This window comes from Perca flavescens, chromosome 12, assembly GCF_004354835.1.
Source record: "Perca flavescens isolate YP-PL-M2 chromosome 12, PFLA_1.0, whole genome shotgun sequence".
NCBI lineage: Eukaryota > Metazoa > Chordata > Actinopteri > Perciformes > Percidae > Perca > Perca flavescens.
In genome coordinates, this window is record NC_041342.1 from 2,541,896 (window position 1) to 2,556,554 (window position 14,659).

General features: G+C 40.8%; 1 protein-coding gene across 1 annotated transcript; it reads right to left on the reverse strand.

Annotated features, from left to right (window-relative positions):
* Window positions 1–945: 945 nt before the first annotated feature.
* On the reverse strand, window positions 946–4,267 carry LOC114565149 (C-type lectin lectoxin-Thr1-like). Its single transcript, XM_028593036.1, has 3 exons — window positions 4,165–4,267; window positions 3,877–4,058; window positions 946–1,533 (listed from the first exon to the last, which is right to left on the reverse strand). Exons 1-3 carry the CDS (start codon window positions 4,265–4,267, stop codon window positions 946–948), a joined length of 873 nt encoding a protein of 290 aa, XP_028448837.1.
* Between the last annotated feature and the right edge of the window lie 10,392 nt (window positions 4,268–14,659).

Here is a 14,659-nt window from a genome sequence, read left to right on the forward strand (position 1 = left end):
GGTGCATAAAAGTGTATCAGAATGCAGGATATTAGTCTTTGACTAATAACTCTGCGGGAGGACACCCAGACCCCACACTTTGATATGCCCCCTGCTCCAAAAAAGGCCCATTCTGAGCCAGAAAAAAAAAGACGTAGTACAGTACACCCACTTCAATACATTAGACCACACCACTGATCTGCTGGTAGTTTGTGAGTGAAACTGGGCCACAGTGGTGGATGTGGGGAATTCTTTTTTTATATTATACCAAAGAAAAACGTCCTTACTTGTCTTAGCTGACTGTGTTGTGCTTTTACAGAAATGTATGTAAAACATGACTACAAGTTAGGAGTCTGTATTAAAGTGCCCATATTATGAAAAAAATAACTTTTTCTGGGATTTTAGGTGTTATTTTGTGTCTCTGGTGCTTCCACATACATACAAACTTGGATGGACTTTGTAACAGAAAGCAGAGCAGCATGAAAATGAGCTGAGCAACAGACAGGCAGGTTATAAATAAATATGAGTCAGATTAGGAGAGAGTTGTAGGTCATTTTTTAATAATGAATTCATCCTGTAATCTCTTGTTTGAGTGTCTTTATTTTGTTTCTTCAGTTCATTTTCACACACTTAATACAGCAATACAGCATTTAACAGCACATTTGTGAAACAGTTTTTCATAATTAGGGAAGGCTGAATATCCATGTACAAACTGTGTGTATATTGAACAAACATTCACTTGAGATTAGGTATGAAGTTTGTGTGATTCTCTGGATAAATAATGATAAGAAAACAGGAGCTTTTCATTTGGAGTTACCTGTGTAAATGTCACACATTCATCAGAATGAAATTAGTTCTGTACAAACATAAATGCACATCTGTGTCTTTTTTTCTGGAGGCCTAATGCATGTCAACAGAGCAACAGGTGAACAGTGACCAGGGTTCAATCATGTTACATCTCAATTGCTAAGGACAGGTAATACGAGATGCACAAACAGAGGGAAAAGTAAGAGAACATGGGATGTCATTCCATTTCAAATCTTTATCATAGTTGTTGTGAACACAGTGTTCAAGTCTTTTGGCGTTATCTGGCTGTCCTCTATCCCAATAGACATAGTCCACTCTGCTACCATCAGACCACATCCAACTACCTTCTTTCTGGGTGTCGCTGAGTCCAATCCAGGTCCATCTCTGAGTATGGTCAAAATTCTTAATCAAGGATTTGACGAAATTATGTTCTTCCTGACTGTGGATGGACACCAGGTTGCCTCGCTGTGACACACAGTGGAGCTCTGCATCAGCCCAGGTCAAATGTGAAGCGACATACTTGTAGCAGCGGCCGTTGAAACTGTACCAGAACATGGGACAGCTGCCACGCAGAAGATTCACCGGATAGCGGTCTGAAGGAGACACAGCCCCCAGAGTCAGACCAAACAAGAAGAGGAACGAGAGCACGTTGGTCTCAGAGTCTCGGAGTCTTTGGAGTTTCTGATCTGCACTGTTAAATGTTATCAATCTGTCAGAGATGGTTGAAAGGCCACTTTCTTTTATATGCTTTAGGGGGAGGGGTGGGAGGGGTTCTGCACTGTTGGTGTGATATTATTGGTCCAATGCACTTGGCAAACAATTTTCCTTGTCAACAACTGGTCTGTATCTGAACATGAGCCAAAAAAAGAGACTAAAAGCTGACCTGGAAATGTCACATAAGACCTGTAATTTATTCATTTGGCTGTTACAGCCACTTGGTTTGGACCAGTAGCTCATGGTGGTTACTGTTAATGTAATGCAAACTTTAGAAACATATAGCTCTACTGTATATCAGAGAGTCAGTTTGCTAAATGAATGACTCTTTTCCACTTGTGCTAGTCTTGCAGTAGCTTCACTTTTTAGCTAAATGCTCTACAGCTAAACAGTAGTTTATCATTTTCCCATAACTGCCTATGGAAGCTTTAGTGGCTGCTGTTCTGCTGTTCAGCAGAAGTTATATAGTCTCCCTTTGAAGGGGAAATCCACTCTCAGAATTTATGAATATTATTCTTATAATATTAAATAGTTTATGTAATGTGTGAACACAAACAACTCTTGAGAAGCAAGCAAATAGTAGTCAAGATGGCGCCCGTTCAGTGCAAGTAGGGTCCATCGTTCGACACTTAACTTTTTGACCGTTTTTAGGGGGTCATCCTGGTACTTTCAGTGGACTGAATTTTTGCGTTATCTACACTATATACTGCAAGTAGGCGCTTTGAGACACAGCCATAGTCTCCCTTTGAAGGAGAAATCCACTCTCAGAATTTATAAATATTATTCTTATAATCTTAAATAGTTTGTGTAGTACAGCAGATTAGTAAAAAAATCGTTCACTTTGGTATAAAAGCAGGAAATTTGGCACACATACTCTCTAAGGGCCACTATTTTTGAAAAAGGCATTGGCCACTCAAAAATTCAATATGGCGGCCATTTTTCAAGATGGCCGCCATTGTTATTCAATGCTTGTTATATCAATTATTCAAGCAGTGATCCAAGCATAACATTTGATACAAATACTCTCTAAAGGACATGTTAATGGAAAAAGATACTTGTCCCTCAAAAATTCAAGACGGCCGCCATTTTAAAAAAGTTGCTGTCAAATATTAATTATTTCAATTGTTCATATGGTGATGCAATTATAAAATTAGGCAGAAATACTCTTCAAGGAACACACAAAAAGGTATGTGCCACTCAAAACTTCAGGATGGCGACCATTTTCAAGATGCCCACCATTTCTGTCAAATAGTCATAATGTCTGCTTTGTCTGCCTCCTCTCCTTTGACATGTCCGGCTTAGTAAAACTTGCCAGGGATATAAAATCCCCGCCGGCATAGCTGTCAGGTTCATTGGAGTACACAAGCCTCTCTACCACGGCAAGGAGAGCAGGAAGAAGCCACTGTTAGAAATAGGAAGTGACCAGTAAAAATTCAGGATGGAAACCATTTTTCAAGATGGTTGCCATTCTTGTTCTATGTTCATTTGCACGGTTTCCAAATAGTGATCCAGGAAATATGCCACAAATACTCTGTTAAGGTCACTTTTTGGAAAAATTGGATGGCCAATAAAAAATTCAAGATGGAGACCTTTTCCAAGATGGCCATCATTTCGGTAGTAAGTACACTGATGCACACATATGCATGTTAGCAAAAATACTCTTAACAACCACACTTTGAGAAAAAGGCAATCGCAAAAATTCAAGATACATTTTTCAAGTTGAGTGTTTTTAATACTATTTAATTTATAAAGGTGTTTTAATAGTTAGGATTGAGTTAAAAGGAAGGATTGAAAAAAAAGAAAAACCTAAGTTCTATTCACATTTTTACCAGCTCAAAGGCCTTGTGGTTAGAGTGTCCAACCTGAGATTGCGAGGTTGTGCCCTGCCGAGTCATAATAAAGACTGTTAGAAATGGTAGCCAATACCTCCCTGCTTGGCAGTCAGCAAGTGTTGTATTGGGGGCAACATAGCCAGGAAGGTGTACATATACATCACAGTCCAGAATCAAGAAATGGGCTCTCGGCCCACTGCAAGGCTACTTACTTTTTTATTCACATTTGCAATTGCACAGTTTTGTGCAAGTAAAACCCAATCTAAAACATTTGCATCTTCTCTAATTTGCAGCCACACTTGGCTAGTTGTTCACAACTTTGTGCAACTGGTGCATTTGCTGTCCAGAAGACCCCCCATTGTTCACCAAGCTTTTTCCATCCCCAGTCAGCAGGACTCTCTGCTTCTGGCTGACACTGGGTTGCTTGACCCTATATGCAGCCTGCCTGATATGCAGCACTTTTAGTGTGTTGAAGCAGAGCTGCTCTTGTTGGAGGAATGGCTTCATATGGCCTCTGCTTTCGGGCAAACATGTCAAGTCTAACCTCATCTACACTAACAGCTGTGCTTGATCGATTATACAGCAGGACCACAAACTTCTCAAGGATCTCCAGGTCACTATCAGTCACAACAGGAGAGTATTGACTTAGTTTGCTGAAGATGAGAGAGGCCTCAGGGAAAATGTCCCAGGTTTGCCAGGCCGTCTTTTTGCCTCTGTTGCGAAAGGCTGATACAGTATCACAACCTGTAAAGGCGTGAAAGAATGCCTTTGGTCTTAACCGGCCCAATAACATGATACAGGTCATGAACACCAATCCACCATAGGCTCACACCATGCCCAAATGCAACCCACAGCTGCTGGAGACCAAGATCCTGGAGGGATGGGAAGATGCTCAATGCTATAACAAGAATATCAGTGTCATTGGCTTTGATCATTTTGGATTTGCTGCCCTCCTCTGTACAAAGATGCGGCTATCAGCTTCCTCATGGAAACATTTGTCTAGACGATCGAGACAGGTTTCAGATGTACTCAAGACATTGGGTCCCTTGGTTACAACAACTATGTTTGGCACAGTCATTTGAGCAATCTTGTCAGCCAGAAAGTGGAAGAGGTCTGTTTTGTTATCATTATGTCTCAAGAAATTGCGCCAATTTGATTTATTCTTGTTTGTCACTTGGCGTCGACCTCTCTGGCCTCGTTTCGATCTTGTTTCCATTTTCAGGCTTGATGGATTGTACACATCAAACACAATATGTGGACACTAACTTAATATGTTGAAAACACACAAAACCACTTTGGTATCAGAGCACATTGACAAGTCTGTCATAATAAAAGAGAAACACTTACCTCGTCCTCTTGTAGCCATAGACAACAAAAACGCACATTCAGACCGGATTCAGATAGCGCGAAGACAACCGGATGGATGCGGGTCCGTCACTGATTACGGCCCCCCTGGAAACATTTCCGTTGTCGTCTTTGCAGCTTGCAGTTCGTTTCCCTATTTGCTCGTGCTGTGAATATTTGCAGCGTACGTGATGTGAAATTGACGGAGTTGTTTTCTGAATATGTAGTTGTTGTGGCGTTTGCATGTGTTTTCTGAATTTGGAGGTGTTTTCTGAATATGTAGTTGTTGTGGCGTTTGCATATGTTTTCTAAATTTGGAGTTGTTTTCTGAATATGTAGTTGTTGTGGCGTTTGCATGTGTTTTCTAAATTTGGAGTTGTTTTCTGAATATGTAGTTGTTGTGGCGTTTGCATGTGTTTTCTAAATTTGGAGGTGTTTCCTGAATATGTAGTTGTTGTGGCGTTTGCATGTGTTTTCTGAATTTGGAGTTGTTTTCTGAATATGTAGTTGTTGTGGCGTTTGCATGTGTTTTCTGATTTTGGAGGTGTTTTCTGAATATGTAGTTGTTGTGGCGGTGTTTGCATGTGTTTTCTGAATTTGGAGGTGTTTTTTGAATATGTAGTTGTTGTGGCGTTTGTATGTGTTGTGACCCTTCTCGGCCACCGTACCCGTGTGATCTGTACACCTTCCAAGTAAGCATACATGAACAAGTCATGTATTGCCCCACTTACCCTTGGCTCAGCTCTTCCGCGCTGGCACAACCTGTCAATTCAGGTGCGGCTATCTAACTACATCTATTACTAGCTAATTGATGAGGGGCTGTTAGACAGCATTTGGGACACTAGACTTAGCTCTACTATTACTACTAGTCAAGAACTACAGTGTAAGTAAAACTAGATCAGCTGACACTGAACCCCATGCTGAGTTCCACAGCAGTGAAGTCACCAGTGTGCCCTGGTTGTGTAATGACGTTCACTCTATTAAACAACACCTTCCTTAACACATTAAATTGAGCTCTTACAGAAATGGTGGCTATCTTGAAAATGGTCGCCAATTTGAATTTTTGAGTAGCACACACATTTTGCCATGAGAATGTTCCTTGAAAAATATTTGTACCAAATTTGATGATAGCATAACCATTTGAAAAATGTATGTAAGGATTCAAGAGAAATTGCGGCCATCTTGAAAAATGGTTGCCATCTTGAATTTTTGAGGGACCAGCACTGTTTTACAAAAAACATTCTTAAGAGAGTATTTTCACAAAATGTTATGCCTACATCACTGTTTGAACGATTGACATAATGAGCATTTGACAGATATAGCGGCCATCTTGAAAAAATGGCCACCATGTTGAATTTTTGGGTGGCCAACGCCTTTTTCCCAAAAAGTGACCCTTAGAGAGTATCTGTGCCAAATTTCATGCTTCTATACCAATTTGAACGATTATCTTGAAATATGCCATTAATCTGCTGTACTAATGTAATTTGTGAACACAAATAACTCTTGAGAAGCAAGCAAATGTACCCGAGTTGCTGTAACAGTGTCCAAAAAACTGGATCCATGTTTCTTCAGGGAAGTGTTGGTGACAACAAGTGATTAGAGGTTATCTTAAAACGTGATCAGAGGGTTTGGATCAAACTCAACCAGGACTCTGAAATGAAAACAAGTTCATAAAAGACGAGCAATAAACGTTTACTAATCATCAACAGATGTTGATCTCTGGCATGTTCAGGAGAGCTTAGTCATTGTTTTTCTACATCATTATTTCTTTATTGAATCATAACACAGTATCACAGTATCAAACATAATGGACATGTGCTATACCAGAGAGGGGAAAGAAAGAAAGAAAGAAAGATCTAAAGAATACAACAAATGTACATCTGATGTATTCCATACAAAAACCAGGGACCTTTCAATTCAATATGTTCACCATTTGGACCAAGGCACTTAAATCATGGAGCAAGTTATTAATCAGAGGCAGTCATAGATCTATAAAGCCATATCAGTTCCTTTTATATTGGCACTGAGAGTCTTACTGGAAAAACCATAAACAATAGGGCCAAACTTAGGATATGGCTTTGGTCCACTACATTCATCTGACAGCTTTAGTTATTAATTTACAAATTAAGATGTTTGCACACAAAACACATGTAGTTTATAAAATACAATGTTTTATTATAACGGCTCGCAAGTCCAGCTGAATTGATTAGACCATTCAAAACTTAGATGATTGACAGAACTGTTTGGATCATTTCCAGTTTCTAAAATGTGAGGATTTTTCTGCATTCAGTACCTAAGTACATTTTCCTGATGGTGCTTACATACTTTTACTCAAGTAACATTTTCATTGCAGTGTTTCTACTTGTAACAGTGTCAAGGTTTGGGCAGGCTTGGACCGAAAAATGCAAAGGGTTACGACAAGGAGGCACCGTGATGGTTTTGAAGGTTTATTAAACCTGGAATGCTTTAATTTAAAACAACTTGTTGATGTCCCCACACACACCAAGGGAAATACCTTGGACCTGGTCATTACAAACTCTGCCCCTCTCACCAACCTGCAGGTGTATGACCTAGGTGTGTCTGATCACAAGGGGCCAGTTGTTCAAAGGTAATCTGATTGGATTTTGGTTATCGGACGGGATCAAATCTTGAAAATGGGTTGTTCAAAAGGGAAAGAAGGATTCCGAAATCAGATTAGATCACGGAATCCAATCCTAGTTTTAATCTGGATCAAACCTTCAGTTTGTGTTGTTCAAAACTTGTCAGTAGGATTTGGATAATTTTGATCCAAAAAAACAGGATTATCCTTATCCCAACAGGGGGTAGGATTTCAAGGTGGATTCCATGTAGAAAATGTAGTAAAACTTTAAAATTAGTCAAATAATACATTTGTATCATTTAGTGTATACTTTACTTTATTTATATTTTACACTTGATTTAACCGTTTTAACAGTGATAAAGTAGATAAAGTAGACATAGGCTACCAATTAAGCTATTCAGTATAGTAAAGTTAAAATAAAAATAAAAATGATCTTGTCCCCATGTCTAAATGAGAAACTGAAAGAGCAGAATACTCCTGCCAGAGGAACAAATCAAGCTGACCAAACTGCAGCAAACCAAAGCCAAACTTCAGATCCGCCTCCTAACAGCAGGGCTTGGAAATGCTGGTCTTTCCTACTCAGATGAAGAACACTGAGAATTCTTTATTTTGTTAACTATTGGACATTTAGCCTTTTTTTTAAGACGTTTTCAAAATATCCACAATGTATTTGTTAATGTATTGTATATTTTTTTTAATTTGTTGTGGCTCAGATGAGGGGTCATAAAAGAAATTATAAATGGAAGTGGATGGTTATGTTATTTTTGTGTTTTGTCTCAAAATAAGAAACACTTACAGTGACCCCATGTTGGCACTTCTACCTGTTCTTTACATAGCTGGTAGCCCACATTGAGATATGTTGTCCCATTTAGAGCACTGGTAATCTGGATTTGGTAATCTTTAAAACTGTGTATCAGCAGTGTTTGGAAGGATACTTTCAAAACGTATTTCGTTACAGAATACAGAATACATGCCCACAAATGTAATTTGTAACGTATTCCGTTACGTTACTCAATCTGAGTAACGTATTCTGAATACTTGGATTACTTCAGGATTACTTCCACATTGAATTGCATTTTATAAGTGTAGAAATGCGACCATCACATACAGCTTACTAAACAAGCATATTATGGTGTGTTCTTTTCATTCCAACTGGCTGAATGTGTAACTGAACAAGCAGATTATTGTATTGGTAGTCCCGAACTGCATACTATAAAAATCTAACCGCGGTCTGAGCTACCACGAGCTAATTTTAATTTTAATAGTTCCCACCCAAACTATTCCCCCAACATATTTCGTCTCCCAACCCCTACACTGCTTTCCTGAGGTTTCATCAGAAGAGGTGCAGAGCATCATCAGGAAGATGAAATCCTCCACCTGTCCCCTGGACCCTCTCCCAACCTCCCTGGTAAAAACCCATATCACTGTCCTAAGTCCCCTGATCACCGCTGTTATAAATCATTCCCTCCAAACTGGCCACGTTCCCCCTGTCTTAAAAAAGGCCATTATGTCAAACGGGGCTATCAGTCTTTAAACGGCTCTGGAGCTAGTAAATCAGCACCTAGGAGAATGGAAAGTCCCACGTCAATGTTAAAATAGCAAGGTGACCAGTAAAACTACAGCAGACGACTACCCTTGGCTAATTAAAAAAATAACTTACTTTAAGATGCTTCTTCAGGTTGGAGGTGGAGTAATTTGGAGCTGAAAGGAGGTTGGTTGCTGGCAAGCAGAGGCTGCACGGCACAGTTAGCTGTATTTCATTCTCCCTGTTCGTTCTTTAATGTAAAATGCTGTTTGAATTTCCAAGATAGAAACTTATTCCTGCCCTGGCTCTGTCGTGCCGGTTCCGACTCCCGCAAATTTTTTCGATTTCATATCAGGGCTTCTGGAAAATGCGATAGAGTTGCCTTAATTTATTCAGAGTGAATAAACTCGTGAAACAGAGAAGTATCGTCATGTAATCCATTGATTTCAACAATGTAACTGTATTCTAAATACCAACTATTTAAATTGTAACTGTAACGGAATACAGTTACTCATAATTTGTATTCTGAATACGTAACGCCGTTACATGTATTCCGTTACTCCCCAACACTGTGTATCAGTCCAATGTTGCTTTGAAAAACCGGCATAAAAGTAAGACAGATTACCTGATCCTGAATAGCAAAAAATGGGATTTCCAAATCCGGATCATTTTGATCCATATTAAATGTTTTGAACAACTGGCCCAATGTCATTTCTATGGATTTGCCATCCCCATCCAGCATCTCTAAGCCTAAACGGAATATCTGTTTCAGAAACCTAAAAAACATAAACCCAGAACTCTTGGCAGCAGACTTTCAGCATCTTTCCACACAGTTTTCATCAGCCAACGAAGCAGCGGACTACTCTTTTTACCCTGTTAAAACAACAACAGTCACCTTCACCCGCTCAGCTCCCTGGTTCACAGGCAGCAGGGCGGGTCCTTGAGCGGCGCTTCAGAGCCTCTGGCCTCACTGTCCACAAACAAATCTACCGGGAGCAACGACAAAAATATGCACAGTCCCTCAAAGAGGCAAGATCACAGTTTTACTCCGAAATTCCAAGCAGCTTTTTTCCACTCTAAACCACCTTCTCAAACCACAATCTCCCCCACTTACTGCCACTACAGAAGAGCAGTGCAATAAATTCATGGATTTTTTTCACATCAAAAATCGCACATATTCGCTCTGCCCTTTCTGGTCCTCCCACCCAAACTATTCCCCCAACATATTTCGTCTCCCAACCCCTACACTGCTTTCCTGAGGTTTCATCAGAAGAGGTGCAGAGCATCATCAGGAAGATGAAATCCTCCACCTGTCCCCTGGACCCTCTCCCAACCTCCCTGGTAAAAACCCATATCACTGTCCTAAGTCCCCTGATCACCGCTGTTATAAATCATTCCCTCCAAACTGGCCACGTTCCCCCTGTCTTAAAAAAGGCCATTATCAGACCAGTGCTCTTGAGCCAGATGTCCTATCCAACTACAGGCCCATCTCCAATCTCCCCTTCACATCAAAAGTACTTGAGAAAGCAGTTGCCACCCACCTTCAGGATCACCTTAAACATAATAACCTCTTTGAAAAATTCCATAAAGGTTTCCGCTCTGCCCACAGCACAGAGACTGCCCTCGTCAGAGTCACAGACAACCTCCTCATATCATCCGATGCTGGCTCTCCCTCCATCCTCATCTTCCTGGACCTTTCTGCTGCATTTGATACTGTCGTCCATGGCATTCTTTTAAACCGGCTCCACCTCACCACTGGACTAAATGACACTGCCCTCAGTTGGTTCAAATCATACCTCACAAACCGGACAGAATACACCTCCCTGTGCCACTCCAAATCAAATCCACACACAGTTACTTGCGGTGTCCCCCAGGGGTCAGTCCTTGGCCCCATCCTCTTCATCCTCTACCTCACCCCCCTTGGCCAAATCATCAGCCGTCACAAAATTTCATTCCACTGCTATGCCGATGACACACAGCTCTATGTAAATGCCACAGCTGAAACCCCACCCTCCCAGTCATCCCCATCAAAACTCACCACCTGTCTCGAGGAGATAAAGGTATGGATGGAGCACAACTTCCTTCAACTCAACAGCTCCAAAACCGAAGCCATCCTATTTGGCACTCCTCACCAGACCAAATCATCATCCATAGCCAGCATCACATTTTCTGGCTCCAACATCACCTTCTCATCAACAGCCACAAATCTTGGTGTAAAAATGGACTCCCAACTCATTTTTGAAGCCCATATAAATCATCTATGCAAGACCTCTTTCTACCAACTCCGTAACATCTCCAAACCCTGCCCCATTCTCTCCCTCTCAGATTACGAAAAGCTGGTTCATGCCTTTGTCTCCTCCAGACTGGACTACTGCAACACACTTCTCATTGGGATCCCTAGAAAGAGTCTGCAGAGGCTTCAGTACATCCAAAACTCTGCAGCTAGGATCCTGATGAGAGTGTGGAAACGTGAGCACATTACCCCCATTCTCACTCCACTGGCTTCCAGTCTCCACCAGAATTGAGTACAAGATTTCCGTCCTCACACACCAATGCATCCATGGACTTGCCCCCCCCCACCTCAAAGAACCAGATTCAGGACAATGGGAGATAGGGCCTTATGTGCTGCTGCCCCATGTCTGTGGAATTCCCTCCCTGACACCTTGAGGGCACTTCAATCCACTGACTGTTTCAAAAAAGGTCTTAAGACATTCCTTTTTAGCAGAACCTTTGGTCTCCTTTAGATGTTTTTTTTTCTCTCTTTCTCTCTTTTTCTATTTTCTTTTTTGTATTTTAAACTGCTCAGATATTTTTTTTTCTAACCTGTAGCACTTTGTGATCTTTTGATGAAAAGTGCATTATAAATAAAAAATATTATTATTATTATTATTATTATTATTATTATTATTATTATTATTAAATTAAAACGGCTACAACTAAAGGTGTCCTGAAGCAAGCAGGTCAAAAACTGGCAAAGGGAATATTCAAACAAAAATCCTAAACACCCAGGAAACAGAAGACTAGGACTAAATCTTCACAGGGAGAGCCACAGCAAAAGACTGTTGGTGTGATATTATTGGTCAAATCCACTTGGCAAACACTTTTCCTTGTGAACAACTAAACTGTATCTGAACATGAGCCAAAAAAAGAGACTAAAAGCTGACCTGGAAATGTCACATAAGGCCTGTAATTTATTCATTTAGCAACCTGGTATCACTCAAAAGCGTACAAATAACACAGGTTTACACTTTGAAAAAAACGTGCAACGTGTACGCCAAAATAAAATTCTTTGTGCATTATATACGTGAAGCGCTCCAATTGAAGTAAGGGAGACCGGTGCGTTTTATGTGCACGCAGCTCGCGTCGCCACGTTGTGTGTTATCGCGAGAACAGCTTCTCACAAAAACAAAACAAAAAATGGTTGGGTTTAGGAAAACAATCCAGGGAAAGGCTTTAGTAACACAAGAAAATCACAAAAACACGGCATATAACCACAAAAACACACTAATAAACGGTTGGGTTTAGGGAAGAAACATTGGGGAAGGCTTAACAAAAAAAACACAAGAAAGTCACAAAAACACGCTAATAAACGGCTTAACAAAAAAAAGGCTGAAAAAAGGCTGAAAATCACCAAACGCGTTGCGAACCCCAATCTCCCACGTTAAAGTCCTGTGTTTTACCCATCCGCCACCCCAACCAACCTCCTTACATGGTCCCACGTCCCTTTATATTACAAACCAACCCGGTCTCACGCCAGGTTGTTATATAGTTACGTTATTTTGATTTATTAATTTGTGTACAGGTTACGATTTTGACGTTTTTTTCGTGTACATGCAACAATTTTTGAATGTGTACAGGTCACGCTTTTCGAACCTGCTCTGGGGGACGCAACAACGGGGAAATGAGGCACCGCACGCCGGCCGCAACAACGGGACGGGGCCGCCTACTCGCGGGACGCAACAACAGGCGCAGTTGCACACAACAACGGGGAAATGACACGCCACAACAGGGAAATAAAACGCCACAATAACGGGACGGTTATGGTTAGGAAAAAAGAAGAACGGGGAAAGGAACCGTCACACACGGGACACGCCGACAAAGGAACTGCAACACGCGGGACGCTATCCCGGGTCTCCCGGGTGAAAGTCCTGTGTTTTCTGACCCATCCACCACCCCAACCAACCACCTTGCGCGGCCTTTCACCTTATCAATACTACTCGCTACCGTCAGCGTTCTGGGATCACGAAATATGCTTCCCATTAAAATGCATCGCTTTCAATTTCGTAATCGCCACACGAAAAAAAAGGCATTTACGTAACCTGTCCACGACTTAATAGCTTAAAATAACGTAACTATATAACAAACTGCCAAGAGACCTGGCTGTACAAACGCACCGGTCTCCATTACTGTAATTGGAGCGCTCCACGTATCTACTGCACGCACAATTTTACTTTGGCGTACACATTGCACGTATTTTCAAAGTGTAAACCTGTGTTATTTGTACGCTTTTGAGTGAGACTGAGCTCCATTTAGCTGTTACAGCCACTTGGTTTGGACCAGCAGCTGATGGTGGTTACTGTTAATGTAATGCAAACTTTAGAAACATATAGCTCTACTGTATATCAGAGAGTCAGATTGCTAAATGAATGACTCTTTTCCACTTGTACTAGTCTTGCAGTAGCTTCACTTTTTAGCTAAATGCTCTACAGCTAAACAGTAGTTTATAATTTTCCCATAACTGCCTATGGAAGCTTTAGTGGCTGCTGTTCAGCAGAAGTTATATTGTCTCCCTTTGAAGGGGAAATCCACTCTCAGAATTTATGAATATTATTCTTATAATCTTAAATAGTTTATGTAATGTGTGAACACAAACAACTCTTGAGAAGCAAGCAAATGTACCCGAGTTGCTGTAACAGTGTCCAAAAAACTGGATCCATGTTTCTTCAGGGAAGTGTTGGTGACAACAAGTTATTAGAGGTTATCTTAAAACGTGATAAGAGGGTTTGGATCAAACTCAACCAGGACTCTGAAATTAATACAAGTTCATAAAAGACGAGCAATAAATGTTTACTAATCATCAACAGATGTTGATCTCTGGCATGTTCAGGAGAGCTTAGTTATTGTTTTTCTACATCATTATTTCTTTATTGAATCATAACACAGTATCACAGTATCAAACATAATGGACATGTGCCATACCAGAGAGGGGAAAGAAAGAAAGAAAGAAAGAAAGAAAGAAAGAAAGAAAGAAAGAAAGATCTAAAGAATAAGACAAACATATTTCTGATGTATTCCATACAAAAACCAGGAACCTTTCAATTCAATATGTCCTTCACCATTTGGACCAAGGCACTTAAATCACGGAGCAAGTTATTAATCAGAGGCAGTCATAGATCTATAAAGCCATATCAGTTCCTTTATCAGCACTGAGAGTCTTACTGGAAAAACCCTAAACAATAGGGCCAAACTTGGCTTTGGTCCACTACATTCATCTGACAGATTTAGTTATTAATTTACAAATTAAGATGTTTGAACACAAAACACATGTAGTTTATATGTAGGTGTGGACCGCTGCGTGTCTGCTGCGTGCTCCGCCATCCGTCAATACCCACCAGGTCCGGATTTGTTTGCGGAACGGCTGCGGCCGTGACTGACAGCTGTAGTCACGAGGACCCACAAGTTCTCGCGAATTCAGGTAGAATAGAACCACAAAACCAACAACAGTTTGTTTCCATCCAGAGGAGTAGAGGGGAAACAGCTCTGCGCTGTGTTTTCAAGGTGTAGTGCAGGAAATATGATCCGCCGTGAGCACGGTGTATTTTATTTTGAAAATTAACCGGATATTTGTTTCTGTGCTCG